Source organism: Triplophysa rosa, linkage group LG20, assembly GCF_024868665.1.
Source record: "Triplophysa rosa linkage group LG20, Trosa_1v2, whole genome shotgun sequence".
Taxonomy (NCBI): Eukaryota; Metazoa; Chordata; class Actinopteri; order Cypriniformes; family Nemacheilidae; genus Triplophysa; species Triplophysa rosa.
In genome coordinates this window covers 18,043,441-18,066,082 of record NC_079909.1, presented here as the reverse complement: position 1 = coordinate 18,066,082, position 22,642 = coordinate 18,043,441, and the positions used below count along the sequence as shown (strand labels likewise).

General features: G+C 39.8%; 1 protein-coding gene across 4 annotated transcripts in view; it reads left to right on the top strand.

Annotated features, from left to right (window-relative positions):
• Positions 1 to 22,642, top strand: part of pax7a (paired box 7a) — a 48,227-nt gene that overhangs the window by 4,567 nt on the left and 21,018 nt on the right. For all 4 annotated transcript variants that reach the window (XM_057362577.1, XM_057362575.1, XM_057362576.1 and 1 more), the window contains exon 5: positions 14,910 to 15,109. In XM_057362577.1, coding sequence (XP_057218560.1) covers positions 14,910 to 15,109 — 200 coding nt within the window. The remainder of the gene's footprint in view (positions 1 to 14,909; positions 15,110 to 22,642) is intronic.

The window sequence follows — 22,642 nt, the reverse complement described above, 5'->3', positions numbered from 1 at the left end:
ATATGGAATTACTTATTTATTTACTTACTTACTTTTTACTTATTTATCTTGCATGTGTTTAAAATGCGTAATTTGTGTGACTTTTTTTTAAAGCACACGTTTAACATTTCAGAAAACAAACCAACGACATATGTTAAATATTGCCTGTGCCGCACACTGAGCAGAACAGCAAGTGCCAACCTAAATATCCTTAACTATGACTTCCAGATTTGGTGGCTAATACAATAATAATAATGTTGTGCACCTGCCATCCTCGTTACGGAAATAGAAAAATATGATGAGCGACAGCAGAGTTAGCACAAACCTGCCAAACTTAATTAGTCTTTAATGGGTTATAGCTGCGTGCCTGACAGCTCACCTGGTGCTGTTTTTGTCTGGGGGCGCATCAGTTAAACGTGTCCACGCGTCCATTTGTGAGAGTGGCTGCAGACACTTCAGCAAATCTGTGGATTACCTGAGATTTTCAGTCTAATCAAACAGAGTTCAGTCAGGGGTTTAGGAGTGTTGTTATGGGATAATAGTGATGATAACCTAGAGGGAGACAGTTGTGTGCGTTTTGCAATGTGATGCTGGGGGTTCGGTTACACTGCACATCAACTAAAGGTCCACATTAGAGCTATATTTAGAAAAGAATACAATTAAAACAAATAAATAAAACGACAAAAATAAATAAATAAAACGGAGTTTTTGCATTATGCGCATTTGCCAACACCTGGACGCGCGCAAGAAGTCAATTTTTCCCTTTGCTCTTCCCTAACTTATATGAAAATAATACTTTTGAGTCTAAACCCGCACTGAAAGAGACGCGCAGGGAGACATTTCGAACAAATCCATCTGGAATAGAATATGTTACAGGGACAGAGAAAGAGGGAGAGAGGGAGCGAGAGGAAGATTAAGTGAAAGTAAGGGGAAGTTATTTAGCTATTAATATTTTTTTCTCCTCAGGCGTCGAGAGTCACTCCATCTGCACTTTCTTGCAGCTATTTTGGCTGGGCTGAAATTGTGGGAGACCCAAATGTTAGGCAGAGATAACATAACCATCAGAGTGTGGACCGTCGTTGCATTAAACACGGATTAACCTCTTCTCTCCCATCACCCTGTCTCAAGCGCTAGAATCTGAATGACTGGCGAAGGATTTTCTTTGCTGTATAGACTCCAGGGTTTAATGCCTAGATGAATACTGCAGAGTAATAAAAATAATGACAATAAATATTTTAAATATGTAATTTTAGGTTTAATATATTTTTATAACTCTAGATATATAACAACGCAGTGTATATAATATAAAATCAATATGTTGCGTTTACTTTAACCCAATATTAAAATCCAAGGTGCTGTTATTTCTTGGAAGCAGGAGCAAATTTACTGAACCAGATGTAATTAACCATGGTTTCGATTTAAGCATTTGAAATAGTGAAAATCTGTATATTTTTAAGTCAGATCAACTCAGTTAATAACTGTTTCCTGTAGATTGATTGTAAATTTGTATTACGAATTTAGTAATTTTGTGTTGTTTATTTCTTTCGTTTTACTTCCCTAAAATAATGGTTGTAATTGCTAAAGATGTTTGCCTTGAAACTTTGGTAGCTCGACAAGATATGGATATAAGATCTCATATCAATGAGAAACAACTAAGGTTTTCCCTATCGCATGACTACGAATAATTTTATTGGTAAAGATGTGAATATGATTAATTCAACACACGTTGTAATTCCTGTTAGTGATCCAGCATACATTAGCTATTATTGAATAAACACCCTCTTATGGCCGGTATTTTAATGTGGCCCAAGAGTTTTATTTATTCTGTCTAATTTATGAATATTGTAGGTGTTGATTAGTTACAGACTACGTCAGTTTTGCATCACGGATGGACTGTGAACTTTACGCAGAGCCTGACTCTATTAATATGTGGATATTGGCGTGTTTAAGAAGCACAAAGATTATGTGAATGAGGTTCAGTTAAGGCAAATTGAGAAGCTGAAAATATTTGATCCGTGGAAGCCTTTTGGTTATCAAAAACACTTAAGATGATTGTGGTACGAGAGTTCATCATTACTTCTCCACAAGGTTTTTCTTGACTGCTTAGTGCGTTTTGACTTCTTGGAGACATTAATCTTTGAACAGATCTTATGGAAATATCAATGTTTATATCGCATTGTTTTATATCTCAGAGAACGGTTCAGTCTTCACTTTCCTCTAGAGTGCACATGGAGAAATGGAGACGCACATAAAAGCTATTTCATTATCTGCTCCTGTTAATAACTGAAGAGGATTTAATTTTGTGACTTTTCAAGGGCTTTTGAAACCCCAATGTATTACATGAATAACGCATAATAGGCTATGTGAACGATATATCTGCATAGATATTTGCTTGGGTCTGTATGCGTAATTCCCTCTTCCGTGCGAACACTTATGTTGCCTTGTGTATTTGGTGCGTTCGTGTCTGGTGAATGTTTGTAATGTGGGACTTAAATACACAATTGATTCTGACATGTAAATTGTCATTTCCGTTTTAACCATTGATATGTGAGGGCGGGTCACACTTGACACACACAAGCTGCGATGCGGATGAGCTCTGGCCTCATTAAACTGTGTGTGTGTGCGCGCGCGCGCGCGTGCGTGTGTGTGTGTGTGTGTGTGTGTGTATGGAAGGGGTCTGAAAATGCATGCACATGGCGAGCAATTGTAGTCCTATATAATGTTGCTGTAGTTGAACAACGTAAAACCTGACAATTGTATTAGCTTACACGTTTCACTGTTTATTGTTGTTTTGTGTTGTGTTGTGGAATTGTAATGTAGACATATCAAAAAATGCTTATTTACATAATGGTTTAATGGCTAATGGTTAGTGTACATGCTTGCTGAAGTATAATTTATTTTCATTAGTGTGCCCAATTCATTGAAGGACTTTTTTCCTTGTCCCGTCGATATTAAACTATTTGATTGTTAATTTAATTTGGTTAATTATTTGCTCATTATGGAATCATAACGTAAAATTGTATTTGTTGTCTGTCTTTCACTTTTTTTTTTTTACAAGTATTAGTATTTACGTTTTGTTTTGTGCATGTATATCACTGCGCTGGGTAGGCTGTTTGTTTGAATAACGTCAGCTCCTATTACGCACATTTTTCCAGATCAGGCGTGTGGATTTAACTAATGTAGCCTTTCAGTCCGGTGGGTCGGTATTTTAGAGATCCGTTCAAATGGCTTTTAAGAAACAATTGAGGATCCCGGGATGCGTTAAAATGGCAGTGACCAGTAACTTCTTTCACAGTTGGGCAGGTCGTCTCGCTTCAATAACCACAGCGTAGAGTTCAGATTCACCCCTGAGAAAGCCATGGAAGCAACAAGTGCTACACCGAATTTATAGATTTTTACTTCGGAAACTGAAATCACAGACGCGTCAACATTTATTTGTAAGATTTGTGAATATGATTGAATAATGTTTCAGTTTAATAAACCAATAACAACAGCTATATTTACAACAGCAATCAAAATAACAGAGTAAAAAAACGTTATTTCTTAATTTCTATATAGCGTAATAATATTACTAATACATTGATCGCCATGTCATTATTTCTTGATGTATGCTTAAGATCATCCTGTTTCCCGTTCGTTAGTGATGTATAGCCTAATGTGTTGCCTGTATATTTGCAAATAAACTGACGGTCAGATATATGATCCAGTTGGTGTAATTGATTCGGTACTCGAAACTCGACACGGCTTTTTTACACAAAAATGAATGCGTTGAACTGGTCAAATCTGTCAAAATTACGCACCATGCAACAACGTGCCAAAAATATGGCGAGTTTTTCCTCACATAATTGTAGTTGATATATTATTAGAGCACGAATACAATATTTTTTGCGCTTTGGATTTCATCCGTGCGCGCCCTTGTTCATTTAGTTTGTGAAAATTTTGGATTCGCTTGGGACCCCACAGGCTAAATGGGAGACTGTGGCAACTTCTACTGTGGCGATCCGTTGTAATTGGGGGTGAAATTCATTAGAGAAGACATCCATTTAAGACCTTTAGGTTTTCCACACATTTTAAAGGTATGAGACTGGATTAATGGCTTATAGCCAATACTGAAAATTATTGCGTCTTTGAAATTTGTCCTGCCTGTCTAACGGGTGTCACCGAAACACTTATAAAAATGAAGAAATAAATAGAGATTCCTCAAGCTTAATATGTTTAAGTATGGATATATCTATACCTATTTAAATTAAGACTAATGTCTCATGCATCATTTATTTTTCTGTAATGAGATAAGTTTAAAATGATCAATATTGTGATGAATAAGTACTGCCTATTGCATATATTGTAGATTCGTTTAAAAAGTGTGAAAATGCATTGAGAACATATTTACTGACTGTTTGCATTCTTCACTTTTGTGTGCATGTGAATGTGTGTTTTTCTCTTTTGAATAAGATAGGCCGTGATGTTTGGATCATCCTCGCTCCTGAATAGAGGAGAAATCAATTGTCTTCTTGCCCTGTATGGAAAGCATTTTGTTCCTTTAATTGAATTCTGCCTTTTTTCCTTGTGTTGGGCCCAAGACTCCTCTGAAGTCTAACAGGCCTCTCTCTCTCTCTTTCTTTCTCTCTCTATTGTCAGAGAAACTGCTCCTAAAAAGGAAATAAAGAAAGAAAAGAGCAGGCGAAAAAAGAACTCTGTTATTTTCTGGCTTCAGATTCAGTCCACGGGCTATTCAGACCAGTTGATGAACTCCTTCAAAAAGTTTATTAAGGCTGTGAAAACAATGCGGACTAAAGCCTTCGGGCTCGCGGGCAGACAGTTTATAAACTAGCAGCCTTTGTGCCTGGAAGGCAGATGCGTGAATACTTTTGAATGGACGCCTCAAAGTGACACGATGGAGCTGGACAGCAGCTTGTTTAGTGAAGAGCGCTTGTGGAGGGGACGGGCTCGCTGTTGTCTGCATTAATGTACATCTGTAGAGGCCGGGGGATGAATCCCGCCTCAATCACACACACACACGGATAGAAGCCCTTCTCTTTAGCAGTTCATGCTGTGCTAACTTTATTTCATTTGAGATGTACAGCACAGTGTTGGGTGAAGTCAGCTGTCTTCAATCTCAGAGATGTTCTTACTGGTTCAGTTGGTTGTAAGACAAGTTAATGTTTTGAATACAAAAACAGAGGCCGTCGTGTCATATCAACTGAAGGATGTTCACACTAAACACAGTGAGGTCCAAACGTCTCAGACCACTGTTCTGTTCTCCTTTTCTCTTCTATTCTCTGTTTACTTTCCTGTTCTTTGTTCTCATCTGTTCTCTTCTGTTCTTCTCTTCTCTTCTCTCCTCTGCTCGTCTTTGCTCTTCTCTCCGTCTCTGTTTCTCTTCTCCGTCAGCTCTGGCAGGTGTCAACATTAGCAACACAATTGGCTCTCGGAGTCTCACCCCAGCGAGACTGTTAACTTTAACTGCGTGAGATGCCATGAAAAGAGGTCCATGAAGAGGTTTTGAACGGGAGGAGGGAGATTATGCTTTGAGACAGCTATTAGTGGGGATGAGGCTTTTCTAAACAAACAACCAAGAAGAAAAGAGATGCCCAAGAACAGATCAATAATGCGTTAGTTTTCTAAGCTAAGCCACGATGGCTCTCAAGTACTCATTTTTCGTCTTTATTATTATTTTTTATTTCTCTTTAGAGATGGTTTTCTTGATATTGTAAGTGTTGGCAATCCAATTTGGGCTGAAATCATATACGAGGCGTATTTCGATGATTTGAACCTGTGTGTGTTTCTTGTGTATTTATGAGACTTGTTTGGTGAATTGGGCCAGTTTTTGATAGTGATCATGGTGTCAAAAAGTGACCCAGTTTAACTTTTGAAGAGGTCGCTTTTTTATAGCTTTCGTCTACGAGACAAGTGAGATATTAATTTCTTGTAATTTAGTTTTCTTTCTTATGGATGCAATGACCCCACCGTAATGATATTTTTTAACTGTTTCTTTACCGTGGAATCTTTGTGATACAGAATACTTGAAGGGTAAATTATTTGGTGTCATTTTGTTATCAGTAATTCTCTTGAAATTTTTCATCAGACAGAGGTTTAACTCAAAGGCAGGTGGAGATGTTCGAGAATGAATGAGGTGACATCAGGGTTGCTGTAAGTGCTTGTCTTGACAAGAAAAACAAGATTTCCAAACATCATCTATTTGTCTTTCTATCAGTCTGTTCTCATCTCTGATAGATCTTGACCCTGTCTTTGGAGAAGACAAGAGCACTCGGTATTCTCCAGCAGATCTCATGGGGGTTTGGCTCAGTGTTTGTGTTCGACTGAAGGCAATTTTCTTTGAATTGGTTGGTTTAGACTCTTGTTGTCGCAACACTCGGGATAGCTCTTAAAAACAAATAAGGAAAAGTGTCTCTTGTTTTCTCTGGGGGTTCTGTGAAGTATGTCTTCCAACGTGAAGATTTTGATTGAATGGTCTTTGGGGTAAAAAGCTAAATTTGTTACAGTGCTATGTGTGAATGGTAATGAACGGTGAGATTTTGAGATATTGATGACAAAAGAGTTTGTCTTTGTTTTCACAGGGGTCGAATAAGCCGCATTATTTCATTGTTTCGTAATCTCAGCTTTGTTTTTTAAATCACGTTTGTAGTTTATCATTTGATCTGATTTAAAAGCATGACTTCACAGCAGTCTGGCTTATTGTAGATTATATTATTTAGGTTTTAATGTTTTTAATGTAGTCTAAAATGTTTTGTTTTGCTGATTTAGAAATAACATAAATGTCTTTATTTAAAGACATTAAAGATGCAGATCCTCTATAATCATTAGAACTCAAAGTACGTTACTGGTTTATCCTAAATCTTATGCCGTCTAAAACGAAAAAAAAATTTTTTATAAGAACTTCCAGATCACATACCTGCATTATAATGTGCTTACACTTCACTACAACGAAGTGATTTACAAAACCGTAACAGGAACGACTTGACGTTTTCACCCATCGGTCGAAATCTGATAATGTTATACCTTTATAAACAAACCAACATGTTTAAATTTATTTTGCTTGTTGTTTTCATTGGATCGGGTGTCTCCCAAAACCTGTGTGGTCTATCTTATTGCTAGTATATTTATATTTAACCACCGCTCATGAAAACATTAAGCACATGTTATGATTCCCCTCAGAGGAAAATGCATGTTGTGTTTAGTTTAATACCCCTATAGTCCAATGTTTGTTTTCTTCATCACCGATGTTAAAAGACTGTCTCACTGTCTCTTTCTCTGTCATGTCAAAGTTTGTGACAGCAAGCGTAAGCGGGCACACCGCAGAATTATCCCCCGTTACAGCAGACGTGTTCAAGTACACCACGCATTCGCCCTAATTTTATTACAATAGAGAAAATGCCGCACATAATGTGCAACACTAATTAGGTTTGGAGGTCTGCGCCCAGTCAGAGGCTGATGAATTACAGCCGCTCACACCATGCTCCAATGCTTTAAAATCACCATTAGCGCATGCTACTTATGGCCAGAACATCGCCCATTTTCTGCTTTTGATGTGCTTTGCAAATGGAATCTTCATTATTTTCATTTAACGTGTGGCCGCTGGTTTTTAAGGCTTCTCCGAAAGACAATAAACATGGTAGAGTGTTACGAATCTGAAATTTGTTCCTTCTTTCCACCAAGTTAGGAAAACATGCAAACGTTGACCGGTAAGTTTATGGAGACAGCAAATGGTGGAGTGCAAGCAAGACATCAAACGAAACAGGCAAGAAGACTATTTTAACTAATGGGTTTATTTAGCCATTCCCTGTTGGCTCCTCCCTGGTCGACGGGCAAACTCATTTTAAAATGCACTCAGGGTCCTAAGCTAAGAGCAAAGAGCGCTGATCTCTGACTACATCAGCTGAGAACGTAGAGAGTTGGTTTTGTTGCTTAGAAGTTTTTCTAAACACAGAAGACAGAAGGATATATAAATAATGTTGTTTAATGTCATGTACTTTTTTCCATTTTATCCCAGATGTTTAATCGTAAAGTCTATAATATTTTTAAGTCTTAAGTTTTTTTTTAATGCTTTTAAACTGTTGTCACATGTGTCTCCTTTTTTGTATCAAAATCGGCATCTAAAAGATTCCAATATGATCTCAAATATTTTTCATCAGATTCACAATTATCGGAGCATTTCTAGTTGCCTGTCAACAATTGTCATTCTCATTTTTGTATTTGAAATTTCTAAAAGCTTTTGGACCATTTTTGGACACCTGGGACAATGATGATAGATAAATGAACCATTACTTATATCTTCTTTTGTCTCCTGAGAGAAGCAGTAAATATACTTTATACCTCATCCATGTAAAACTTTGGGTTCTTGCTAGTTTTCTACTGAAACGAGAGTTCCCTCAGTTTTCTTCTTTAAGGACTTGACATTGGATTTTGTCTGTGCTGTGTAAGTTTTTGATGAAAGAATTGTGTGCCCTGAATTCAGATGGGACCTTCAGGCACATATCTCGATCCATTCCTTTCTAAACTCCATTCCTTTTCTTTCGAGCTAAAATAAACAGGCGCTTCTCAAAGATCAGACTCAGTATTTGATTTCCTGCATTGTAGGGCAACACTATTGGCACAGGCTTTTCAGGTTTTCCTTTTCTCTTTGTCGTCTTAGTTTTTTTTTTGTTTATCTGTGACCTAGCGGAGACCCAGCCCCAGGAATTAAAACCCATTCCGGCACACCAAGAGGATGAGAAACTGTACTTAAGGACGATTCACCCATAAATGAAAATTCTGTCATCATTTACTCCCGCATAAATAACACAAAATAATATATTTTAAAGAATGTAGGAAAGCAAACAGTTCTGGGGCACCATTGACTACCATAGTAGATTTTTTTCCTACTATAGTTGTCAATAGTGCCCCTAAACTGTTTGGTTACAAACATTCTTCCAAATATCTCTTTTCTGTGTTCAGCAGAACAACGAAATGTATACAGATTTAGAAAAACTTGAGGGTGAGTAAATGATGGCAGATTTTTTTTTTTTGGTGTACTATCCCTTTAACTGAGACATTGGGGTCCAAATGCCCAAGAGAACATTGAAAAGCTTTTTTCTTCATTTAAACTTGAAATAAACAAACGTTTAGGATTCTTTCAAATGTAGAAGAAACATTTAAGATTTTGTATTATTTCTAAATATTTGTAACATTGAATATGCACAAGCACCAAACCAGGGATGTACTGACTAAAAAAAGTCTATCATGCTGATACTACAAATAGAAAAAAGAAACATTTTCACTAGTTTCAGTAGACTCTTGCAATCCACTTTATATTTGTATGTATCTATGTTTATGTATAAAATCCCACCCTTCAAGCCCTTCACGCTCTCATATTTCGGCACGCCTGTCCCCCGGCGCTGGGGCATAGGGAGTCAATATGTCAGTATTTATCGATACCCCACTGGGCTACGCGGGCTTGTCAGGGCTTTATTCAGCCTCTAATGGCCCCCTGAGGTGCAGCGTCTATGCAGGCTGAAAGCGCAAAGAGGCCCGGGGCCCGTCCTGTTGTTGAGTGTTAGGCGTGTGTTCCTATGGCCGCCCTGCGCCTTCACACATATGACAAGAGCTATAAAAGAGCAACGCCTTAGCTGCTTCTTCTGCCCCTCTCTTAAAGCTCGCTGAAAGAAAAAAAAGGTCTAATTGTTTATTGTGGGAGCCAACGATTATAGATCCTCCCCTTCTTTTGCTCTGTTTTGTTGGGGCTCGTCTTTCTGCGCCGCTCTCGTCCTTTCTAAAGGATGTGATTTTTATCCCGAATGTTGTGAAAGGGACAGAAGAAGAATGCTTGTGTCGGACTGCTTTGATAGCGGCAATGAGACCGCTTGACTCGCTGGAACTTACGTTCGTTAGCTTGCGTAAATATTAGCTTTAAAAATGAAGATTTTATTGGAAAGAAAAATCACAAACTCAAAAGCAAGTTTGCTTTAGAAAAGGTTTGGATATGAGTGTCTGAGTGATGGTACATACAACCCTAATGTTATTCTGACTGTAAATGAACAATTGTCTCATTTTAAGACATTTAGGGAGAAACAAAGTTGCTGTTTATTTCCCCGAATCGTGAAAGTGCAACCTTTAGGCAACAAAATGCTCCTCTGGGTGTCCTCTGTCTTATTGTCAGCGTATACAATCTTGCATCATGGGATATACTGTATATAGAGATAACGAGTTGTTAATCCAAACCTTGTCATGGGCATTTTTCAACATTTTGTTGTTTGAACATTTCATCAGATTCGCCTGAACCCTGTGGGATGAGTGGGAAAGTGCGTGTATGAGCTCCGTCTTCAACAATGCAAATGTTCCCTGTCACTTATTTGATCTCAACCCTCTCGCTCTCTCCGTAGGCGCCAGAATCAAAGGTTCCGTCCCAAACAGACCTGGGGAAACACGAGGAGTTTTATATCCAGGCCGCGAGCCAGAGAGATTGCAGAGAGAGGCAGATGCATGTCAGAGATATCAGATCGCATCGCGTGCCTCATTATGGGACGGGGTTTTATAATTCTGCACAAGGTCCCTCATGAGTGACAAAAAGTATAATTGCTCCAGCGACTCCGACAAAGGCGCGCGCTAAATAAACACGTAAACAAACACGGAGCGGGGACGCTGTTATTTTTGGCCTGTGGGAATGTGTGGGGGGATAGTAAGAGAGATACATTGTCAGTATAGCACTCAACCGGTGTCATGTGTGGCTCGGAGGCTGGTCCTATTGAACGGCTGTAAAAAAGCAAGCGTAAGACTTGATTGTAATTATGCTGGAACTAATATGCTTTTCAAAATGAGCCATTATGAGCTAATGCCGCAATGTCTGTTTTTGTGCCTCTGTCTTGGGTAGTTTGCTAGGTACAGCTGATATTGAGGCCATTGGTTACGGTATTAAAAAACGGCTGCGTGGAATTTCGTCGTAATGTCGAGCTAATACTGATTCAAAGGCAACGCGAGCAGATGAGGCTGGAGATTCCTCTGCCTCCCTCTCACCGTGTCATGGAGGCTTTTTATTATCCTTCATCCCTGACTAATTCCCCGGATTCTGACGATGTCAAAGCTGCACTTTGAATTCCAGCTCAAACGTGCTTTTCAATTGTCTTTCTTATAAGGATCTTTGACATCCTTTTAGGGTCTTAGGTTTGGTGATGATTGATCGAACTCTATTTTCAGACAAGCTGTACAAACCACCTTTGATGCCGTTGGCTGATATAATTAAAGGCATATAGATGGATCTCGAAAGTACGTGCTTACAAAGAGAACGTTTTTAGCTAGAATTTCAAACAGGGAGTTAGTGAGAGGCAGTGTTATGGACCATTGATATACAGTGTATATATATATATATATATATAAATACTGAAGATTACCATTTTTTCATCTTGTGTGTCCGAAAAGCATGCACGTTTTTGTTAGTGTCATTTTTTTGGTGCTTGTTGGGACTATAAGAAAAAATGGAAAGTCTTTGTAGCCTTTAGTGTTGCTCAAGCTTGTTACTGGACTTCACATCTGTTAGCTAAAGTTCATAATGTTGTATTGCTTCACGTGTTGCTTTCTAAGAAAAGAAAAGGTGTGTGGGGTTAGTTTGTGTGGCAGACGACTTCTATCAAAAATGACATACAAAGTGTGTTCAGTTTGTCGCTGCTGTCCTCCTGAAGCGTATCTCCATATTATCTCCTATAGTTATTATTAGTCACCCTTTACGTTTGTCACTGGGTTTTGCCAATTTGTTACCAATAAAAAGTATTAAAAAGTGCTTGTCAACTTGGTCAACACAGTATTTAATCATTTAAAACTACACAGTTTTTTCCATTTCCTGAAAGACTGCAAATTTGGACATCCGTTTTTTTGGAAGGACAGCGACGATAAATATATATATATATACTGTATATATTATCAGTATGTGGATCGAACCCAACTCAATGCTCAACCAGTTGAGCATCAGGAACGCTGTAGCGTGTGCAGCTTGTTTAAACTGTGAAGGCCTATTCACCCCAAGAATGAAAACTATAAAGTTTGAAGTCATTTTACATTTTTAGAGAGTCCACACCATAACTACAATGATAACTATACAGAGAAACATTATAGTTGGAATAACTTTCAGAGCGATATCTTTTCATCTGATAAATAACAAAACATTGACATCCAATAAAATTCCATTCAAATTGAAATGCCCTTTAGTGTGGATGATTTTATAGTTGACTGTTTTATCTATTAAGGATCGCTTGACTCTTATAATGAATGGCCTTTAAATGACCAAGGTTGGGTTTTAATGATTTGTGCAGTTTAAAAACTGAGAACCTACCTGTAATGAATACGAGTCGATGATTCAAATAAAACCAGTTTATCTTCCTCTAGTCCTTCAAGCTCTGTAGGAGTTTTTAAAAATGATCGTCAGAGCAATTCAGTGTACGCACCTGATTTGTTAAATACTGGCAGAAAGTCAACATTTGCTTCACGTTGGACCCTGAAGGAAAACATTTTCAGGCTGTAGCTCAGAATGAATGGAACATAATGAGGTTTTAATTGGCTGATAAGTGATGCAGAGGACTTTATCAATATCCCCAGAACCCTGAAATAGAATTACAGCTCGTGTTATTATTGTGCGCTGGATTAGACACCATGTACCTTATTGTTTAAAACGGGCACGAGTTCTTGTGAATTGACCTCACATTTGCTCAGATTTAATTGCATTTGAGGTGCAAATTAGCCGCTTGTGTTTCGTCCCCTGATAATTGTGTTACTCGAATTTTAACTACGAAAGTTATATATTTGTCAAAAAAGCGTTATGAAGGCTATCAATTTGGTTTATGATGGTTGTAAACTATTCCCAGATAGCTGCGAAACATCATGAGAGTTTGACGTTTTTTACGCCCTCTCATTTTATACTTTAACAGTCAGCTATTCTTGCAGGACATGAACTCATTTAGGGTCCTGTTCGCTCGATAGAGGCCAGCATCCCGATCCCGACCAACAGAGGTCTGCTTCACACCCGCCTCACTCTCTATCTCCGCCTGCATCTGTTTCATTACCATAATCCTTTTCTGTTGTCAGAGCCCTGTTGACCTCTGGCAGGACGGCCGGGCTGGAGCTTGTGTCACAGCAACCTGAGTTTGAGACTTGCTGATGGATTACGTGTGTTTTACGACGGTATTTCAAGTGCGGTGCAATTTGACACAGTTACGGTGTGTTTGTGGTTAAAGGTGAAAAGTCTTTGATACGTTATGCTGCACGTAAAACAGTGTCAAAAGTAAACAAAGGGAAGGTAGTGCAGGGCACGCTAACAGAATCTCTCCTCGTGATTCATGTGGCACAAAATGAAACAAAAATCACAGCGGCACTTCTTTCCCTCCCCCTCACGAGGTGACTTTGGAAAGTGATCCGCGGACCGCTGCGCCCGTCTCAAGTGTTGTCATGGTGCGTTAGGAACAAATCGCTCCGTCGCATCCTCATGAAAACCAACAAAAGGATATCCGGGATATGTACATATTCAACTTTGTATATTCAAGGTTTTTCTACCGTGCGTTGGAGTGCGGTACACAAATCAATCTTTATTAAAAGGGGGAAGATGGAGGAATTGATTTAATGAATGCGGGCACATGTCCTGCGGTCGCATGTAATCCATTGAGAATCATTGAGCCGGAGCTCGGGGAGACAAAAAGACATTCGCTGAAGACCGCTCGAGTGGTCTGTAATGATAGTCTCCATATAATCCCATAATTCCTTGTTTAATTAAACTCCAGAGCCGGTCTGGAGACTGCAGCAGACTCGGGTTTGTTCTGAATCTGTTGCTGCGCAGCTTCTTCTATTGTCGAATTCTCGTGCATGCACGGGGATGCATACTCGCGCACTGGTGCACATGCTAATGTTTGCACACTTTCGCACTCCCACAGGCCTTTTTGTAACCTCTTTTGCTGGCAGTATATCAGCAGCAGAAGAGTTTCTGGCAGATGGGGCTTTGAGAAAGACGATCATGCTGGCGCTGAGAGAGACAGGAAAACTGGTGTGAAGTGGTCCAGGGTGCAGGAACCTGCTGATCAGCAGTGGGCAGAGAGCGCACGCTGGCTCAAAGGAGATTTGTCTCCGCCGTGGCAGCTGTGGCGATGCGGGGGAAGGAGTTTGGAGCTTTCTGTCTTTCCCCCGTGGATGATGCAAGACCAAAGGGCCTGAAGCAAGAGTCGCGCTCTACGCCGTGCGTTTAAAGAAAGTGTGATTTTTGTGACGGGACCTTTCTGCTGCTGTGAATAGACGCACAGAGATGGCTCACAAATGAAGTATGATGCAATTTTAGAATCAATTATCATGCTAATGCATTTCCGTAACATATCTTAACGCACTCCGTATCTCTCCTTACAAACGCATCTCTTGGCTCGGCTGCCGAAGCGCTCGAAAGACTCCGCTGGCTAAAACGTGAAATGCCAGCTGCACTTGTCTTTGACTGCGTGCCCGCAAAAAAGTAATGTAAAATATGTTGTAATATATTTCGAACACTTGCTGAAAACACAAAGGAAGGGATTCAATGGGCCAGAACTCTCCTACGTTCTTCTTTCGAACACTTGCTCTCAGGAACTCGCCTCGGGCTGCTGCCGAAAGAATGAGGAGGACGTGGCGGAGCAAGGTGTCTGGTGTAGATTACTAGAACCCTCGCAGTTCTGTCCCTCAGGCCTCTCCGGGGCTCAGTGACAGGATTATGCGTCTGAAGAATTCTCACATATGATTAAGAGCCAGTGAAACAGTATCTAGTGTTCCTTTGACACGTGCAGATAACAGAAGCATTAATATTAGCCTGGTGGACGCTCTCGGCTTTCCAGATCGTTGATACCCTTCTGTGTTTTGCAGGGGCGTACGTCTCACGTTTTTTAAAGAAACTCTTTGTGGAACGATGTATTGATGATTGTGTTTTGTGGCTAACGCAGGTAACCGCACAGACGACGGTTCGGATGTGGAGTCTGAGCCCGACCTGCCCCTGAAGAGGAAGCAGAGACGCAGTCGTACCACCTTCACGGCCGAGCAACTGGAGGAGCTGGAGAAAGCTTTTGAGAGGACGCACTACCCCGACATCTACACCAGAGAAGAGCTCGCACAGAGGACCAAACTCACTGAGGCTCGCGTGCAGGTTAGACACCAATTCTAATATAGATTCCCGTAAGCAAAGAAAAACCACAGATCTATCTCAATTATTTCTCCTAGACATCAGCGAGATTGAAAGGAAAGCAAATGGAAACCTTCGCTTATGTTTCTCCTGAGAAAAAGAGTCTGAAATCTCACAAATGTCTCTGTCATTAGAGATTCAGAAGAGATCTCAACAATGTCCAAAACTGAGCTCAGATTTGTCAATTCTGCCAAAAGTCAACGTTATTGAACATTTCTCATCAAATTTACCCAAATTCAGACTATTGCACCAAGTTCATGTGCATAAAAGTACCTGCCTAATGTATAAATGTTAAAATATCGGTTGCGCATCGGGCGACTCGGGTTCGATTCCCGTCTCGTGGTCCTTTCCCGAATGCACCCCCTTCTCTCTCCCACTATGCTTCCTGTCCTCTCTACCACTAAAAGCTGTACAATTAAAGCCAAAATGGCAATATATATATATATATATATATATATATATTCTATCAAAATATCTTAGTACTAACTTTATTTTGCATAAATTTGTTTGCATAGCATTTGTGATTTGCAATTGGCCTCAAACCATTTTGTGAGCCTCTTTGGCATCTTATAAGTATTTCGATCATATCTGATTCCCTTTAGATCTTTTTTCTCATTTCTTCTCATCCAAATGCCCGTTGTTATTTGCTGTTATATTTATTTATCCAGCAGAGACCAATTGTTTGACCTCTCCATTCCTCTGGGATAACATCAGTGTTAGTCACATGTCAGTTAGACTCCTGCCCTGTTACTCCCCCCATACGATTTGTGACTCTTCGAAAAGCAAATACAGTAGAGTTATAGCAACAGCTGCACACTGAGCTAGCAGGAGACAACAAGAGAGAAAGAAAGATAGACCAAATGCATTCCTGATGGATTTCTCATCTCTTCCCTTGGCCAGAGATCGCTTCCCAGCACTTGAAAGCCGGCCGCTACTTGTAAATCCCTCTACATATCAGAAAGGAGCCCTCTGTCCCTCTCTGGGGACTCTGTCCTGACAACAACATTAATCAATCAAGCACTTGTAAAAGAACTGAGAAGGTGGGGCACGGAGGTCTGGGTTTCTCCAAACTTCCATCTTTGGTGTCATCCTCTGCGGATCCTGGATATGTATGCTTATAGGCTGCTCGTCCGCACTTTAGTGTGACCAAAAAATTTTAATTATTTGAGATTTCTGTGTGAAAAAGAGGTTTTACATTAGACGAACACAAACGATCTGATGTCACCATCATTGAGAATAATATTAAGAAGAAAAAATGACAAAAGTTCACACCAACTATTGATTTGATTAAATATATTTAAATATAAATTAAAGTAATATAATGCATAAATTATTATATTAATTTATATAATTTAGATTTATATAATATATTATATTGTATTTCACAGGTGTGTTTGAGATGTGTCTGCAGTTCTTATGAATTCAGTAATGCTGAGACCAGATCTTTGTGCGAGCCCCTCTGTTGTTGGACTCCTTGTTCATACAAAATCTCTCTTTATTATTACAGTTCATCCCCAAAAACATTGGAATACTGTATTGATATTTCCTACCCACAAAAAACCAATGTCTTAAGAACATTTTTTGGTTAAAGCATCTAATGTGTCTCAGACTTTTGCACAGTACTTCAGGTCGTTAACTGATTCAACATATGTCTTCTTCTGTCTCTGAGCACTCAAGGAAGAAGACATATGTGTCTAAAAGGTTGCTTTCACACTCTTGGGATAACATTGAAAGATTTATGTTATGCCTGTTTTATCGCAATATTTCAGACCTGATGTGCTCAGGGGAGCCATTTGCATCGATTGTAGGTTTATCGGAGACATCTGCTGGGCTCTAGTGTAGTAAAAGACATTTATTATTACAGTGATAGCATTGCAAAAGATCAGGATTTGGAGGGGAGAAGAACGGAAAGGGAAAGTTCAGAGCTGAACAATACTGTGCTAAATAGCTCCTGTTTCCAATCCCATTATTATTCGAGTACAAATGTATATTCGACCAGAATATGGTACGATAATGGTAATTGGACCAAGAGTGTGAAAAATACTTCTTGGTTGAAACAAAGACACTTTTAGACACAAAAGTTGAACCATATTTGTAGGTCAACTGAATATTTCTAAGACTGCATGAATCCCCTAAGGGGGGCTTGGTGTATTTATGGTTACTGATGTAAATGATGAAACAGGACAAGAAAAATCAAAAAGACACATCCCCCCTCGCATAATAGAGCTAAAGAGATATCATGTGAAAAGAGTCATGGATATAATTTGTTAATGCAATTTTTCTCATAATCGAATTATGCAACGCTTTGAAAATCTCCAAAAGGTCAACTCAAACTGAATCATCGGTGAAGGTCGTCCTATGACAGCCACTCTGGATAAGCCAAGTAAATAATGGCCAGTGGTCTTCGTCCGCTCAGACCAGCGTGTAGAGGGAATGTGTCGGTTCTCTGTGGAGTCCATTGTGAAAGTTCTTGGCCTCCCCAAAGAACCCCCACCCTCCTCCAAATGGTGGTGTGGTTTTGTCATTGACTCTTTTAACAGCTTCAGCACCATTTAAAGGGATCTGCTGGAATACTCACATAGATACAGGTCATCCACTCGGTAGTCGACTTCATCGCAGCTCAAACTTTGACCTCCCATTGGTTTGTATGCTAGGTGTCCAAATTTGGCATCAACCCCAGGCAATTTTTAGCAGATGTACGGGCCAAAAAGTTTCAAGCATTCTAATAACATATGACATGCGGTTTCATGGTAAGAATGCAGGACTTGTTCAGCTACTATCAGAAGTTGCCACTGGTTTGGCTTTGGGTATGTCGGCAGGTTTTTGTATAGAGTGAGCAAGATCAGACCTTTGGCCCGGCTGCCGACCTGCTCTGTCACAGCTGTGCGGACCCATCCGGCAGATGTCAGTTTAGTGGGGAGTGGAAAAGAGGGCAGTGGGGTGAGACAGGGGCCAAAAGAGGGGCCTTTCCACCACTGGATATTCCTCTCCAGACTTTAAGCATGTTAGACGCTCATCCTCCTGCAATTCTGATGCATGCACATGACCAGGAACCTTTGTGGCCGCAACCAATGACTGTTGACTGTTCTTAAAGGGATAGTTCACCTTAAAATACAAATTCTGTCATCATTTACAATCATGTGCTTTAAAATCTGTATATGACTCTTCTGTGGAACACACAAGAAGACATTTTGAGAAAGAGGTTTGGAGGAAACCGGGGAGAAAGCGAGGCTGGTGATGGGTATAAATCGACACCACCGTTACGAAGTGAATTACATTCTGTTGTTATTCAGGCTGAAGTTTTTAAGAGGCAGCGACAGGCTCCACTTCAGTTAGAGATCGTATGGATCGTTCAATGCTGACATAGACTCTCTTTATGAGCAGCACACATTTTGCATTATAGTTAGCAGAATCTAATAAGATGTAAGCATTTCCTTTATGAAACGTAGAAATCAATTTGGCAGGAAGTTTGCTAGAGTCTTAAAGGGATAGTTCACCCTCATGTCATTTCAAACCTGTATGACTTTCCATCTTCTGCAGAACACAAAAGAAGATGATTTGAACAACGCTGATAACCAAACAACATTGGTCCCCATTGACTTCTGTTAGATGAACACAAAACCACTGAGACATTTCTCATATTATTTTCTCATATTATATCCTATGACAGAATTTTATGTTTGAGGTGTCTTGATATAAGTCAAGAAAATTGTGGTAACTTGCAGAATCTTAAAGCTTGTCTTTCTGGCAGGAAAATCCCATCAGGCAGCTCTGTTCTTCAGCTTGTCTTAGCTTGTATACCATAAAAGAATAAATAGGATTTATAAAGACTGTAGAGAACAAAATTGTTGCAATGCATGAGCAAGAATGCTCTAACAGTTCATTATTAAAATTTAAATGACTTTCTTTTAGCCTCTTTGTATTTGTTGATTGTTATCTGAGTAATCCCACTTTCCTTTCTGCAGTTTGTGTTCTCAGCGATGTTAATTAGCATAGTGAGCGAGAGAGAGAGGGCGAGAGAGAGAGAGAGAGAGCGAGAGAGAGAGAAGGAAGAAAGAAAGAAAGAAAGAAAGAAAGAAAGAAAGAAAGAAAGAAAGAAAGAAAGAAAGAAAGAAAGAAAGAAAGAAAGAAAGAAAGAAAGAAAGAAAGAGTATAACCAGTGGTTGGATGTTATCAAAACATTGCTTGCTAGACTTAGTTAAATTGCATTTGTTAGTATAAAAACAGAGAGATTAAGAGAGAGAGTCACATCAATGGAACAGTTTTTTCACAGCAATGGCGGTTCATGCAGCCTCTCAATAGTTCCCGGAAGTTTCTAGTAACGCATGGAGCTGTGGCTAAACAGACCAATTGAGGTAAACTTTAACACATTTAAAGACATTTAAGTCATTTAATGAACAAAAAAATAAAGAAATAATTAAAACTTCCTGGAACTATCTGATAGCTCTGTGAATCGCGTGACGCCCGAAAAATTTGAACTTTCGTTGTCGCGACTCTGTCTCTCTTCAAACGGCTCTGGTGTTGTTTGTACAGTATGTGTGTGCGCAGCGGGCCATGGGAATGCAGTGTAGGATACACCCTGTAAAAGCAGGTATAAGGAACGTTGTGCGTGTGCACGTAGGTTTATCCCGTTTATCCGTGACAGGTGTGTGCAGTAAACACAAATCTCAACAGACTCCTGCATTGGACACAGAGACGGCGTTGAGTCCCGACAGTGTGCTCTGGTTTAAGTGTTTGGGTTATAGCGAGGAACGAATAAAACAAATGTACGGACAAAACTGACAACTAACAGGGATGCAACTACCACTCTATTGGTTTTATATTCACTAGCTGCCAAATTTTATAAGATGAAGTATAAACATACTTATACTGTAGACGGTTTCATATGCACGCACTGGACCGAAGTTAACTTTCGGTCTGTGTTTGGTTATAATATAACAATTTATTTTATATTTACTTTATATTAATATTAATTAATATTATTATTTTATTGTAAATCAATTGTATTTAAATACATTATTACTTCTCAACATTTATTGTTTCTTTACTGAGACCTACCGGAGGTTAAGTTTGGGCAACATAACATTTGTTTATGTTGTTGCCGCTGAAACCATCTACAGATGTTGTACTTATAAATATTATAGACATATAGAAACAAGAAGTCAGAAAACGGCAAAATTATAAAATATATCGAATATATCAACAGCATTGTTTCAGCTCCTCTCTCTCATCTGACATCACATGACAATGAGTGACGGTGGACAGTGTGAAAGTTTGTTCTCATGTGGGTTTGATATGGGCAGAATGATATCCGTCTCAGTGGAGGAATTATGCTGGATTGCGGAGAGCAAAAGAGGGAATCTGGGAGTCTTCAAGGTGACTTTGTCATTGATTTCCAAAATCCAGCTCAATGGAGAGACCCAGAAAACACACGCAGGGCACCACCGGCGTATGGTGATGCACTTCTTCCCTCCTGTACAGATGTGGACACATTTTCAGCTTTAACTTGATAGAAGAACAGACTGCTGGCATTTGAGTTAATGTGGGTACCTCAGTGACGCCATGTTTGTTTCAAAGGCATCTAATTCACTTAGCCAGAAATGCTTCGCAGGCTCCGGGTGTGATTAAGGCAGACGGACGCCCCACCGTGCACATGGTAAAGCCACAAGATCTGCTGGCTTCATCTTAAACGTTCTGACTATAGGGATGCTCGCTGTGATGCATGAGCGGACCAGCGAGATGAATCCCAAATCTCTTTAGGAATTGTCATAGCTTATGCGTATTATAGATTGTGTGGTCTTACAGCGCAGAGATAAGTTGATGTGTGTGTTAGTGTGTGTGAGGATGAACGTGGAGGAAGATCCAACAGAAAGCCAGAGAAGAAACAAGGTTGCTTTTAACCATAAAGAAATTGTTTGTTTTGTCCAGAGTTCTGAAATTGAAAACAATGGGAAAAACAATTTGACTCTTGATTCAGATATCTTAAGAAATGTCTTAGTGGTTTTGTGTTCATACAATGGAAGTCAGTGGGGTTCAGTGTTGTTTGGTGATGACAGAATTTTTATTTTGGGGTGAATTATTCCTTATACGTACCCTACATCTCTTAAGCTACAAAAGCGCAAGTTTCCTCGTTGATTTTGCAGAAGAAAAGAGCTGCAGAAGAAAGAAGGTAGAGGCCGTGAAGATGAAAGGATAGAAGGATGGGGTTCAAAGGTCACAGGTCAGGGACACTTTTAGGGGTGTGGGGGAAGGACGCAACCATCCTCAGTTTCCCAGCTCCCGAGCAAAGAGTTTGAGAGATAAAATCCCACCACATACATTTACAGACGTGTTTCGAAACACAGGACCATCACATTTGTGTCCTCTGGACACCAAGGCCCAGGGCAGACGGAGGGATAAACAGTCTCCTCCTTCAAGGGGGTGGGGGTGTTGCCTTTTTAACACAAGAGAGTGAAATCCAGCGCTTGACAGATGGGTAAGAATCATCTCCAGTCGCATCAAACGTTGGCGATCCATTGAAGTGCTATGAATGAGATGCTAGCTGTTAGCGGGCTGACAGTTTTGCACATGGACAATGTAAGCAAGGCTTTGTGAGAAAGGAAAGCGAGTGTGTGTGTGTGTGTGTGTGTGTGTGTGTCTATGGAGTCTTGCATCAGAATAGAGTGTCTCCTTGTGTGCATACCATGAAAGTGAACCACTTAAAGGCGCATTTAAAAAGGGACGCCCACTCTTTGTGGACACTTTTCAGCCGGGCGTATTGAGAGGCCTTTGTCTCCACCTTTCATGTGGACGCACAATGGACCGGCGAGTTTTAAACACAACAGTAGATGAACTGCGCTGACAGTGTATTAAACGCGGATGAATTGCCAGTGCACGGCATAGATCAATGTCTGCAACCTTTCACATACGCAGGGCTCCGGTCTTTCTCCAGCGAGCCGTTGACTGCCAGGCCTTTTAGAAAAGCTAATTATGTTCATGTTTTGATAGAGAAGAAGCTGGTCTAAATGTGCAAATTATTCTTGTTCGAAGACGATCTGAAGTCAGTCTGGTTTAAGTTTAAAGTCCCAGTGAAATTAAAAACAACAATTCCTATTTTTTCTTGAATTATTGCAGCGTTTAATGTAAATAGCTTACCAATGTGGGTCCTTTTCTTTTTAAAATTCATGTGCCCTCATAATCTTCAGTTAAAATCTGAAAATGCACGTCCGTACTGTAGTGACTGCCATCTTAAATGACGTAACTTAGACGGCATGGGCGGGGCATCTGTTAACTTCTCCCCTTCAACTGTCAGTCTGCTCCCAGTTACATTCCAAAATGCAACGGCTGTTTTTATACATCCAATCAAAGCGCGGGGAAAAAAACAAACCATGCCCACAATTTTTTCTCATTCGAAATTCCTTTTCACTCGGAAATGCGTCAGAATACGGAAGTTAACACGATCGCAACTTCCGCTTCATGGGGACTTTAAGACTTTTTGATAGTTGGATGTAAAGGTGA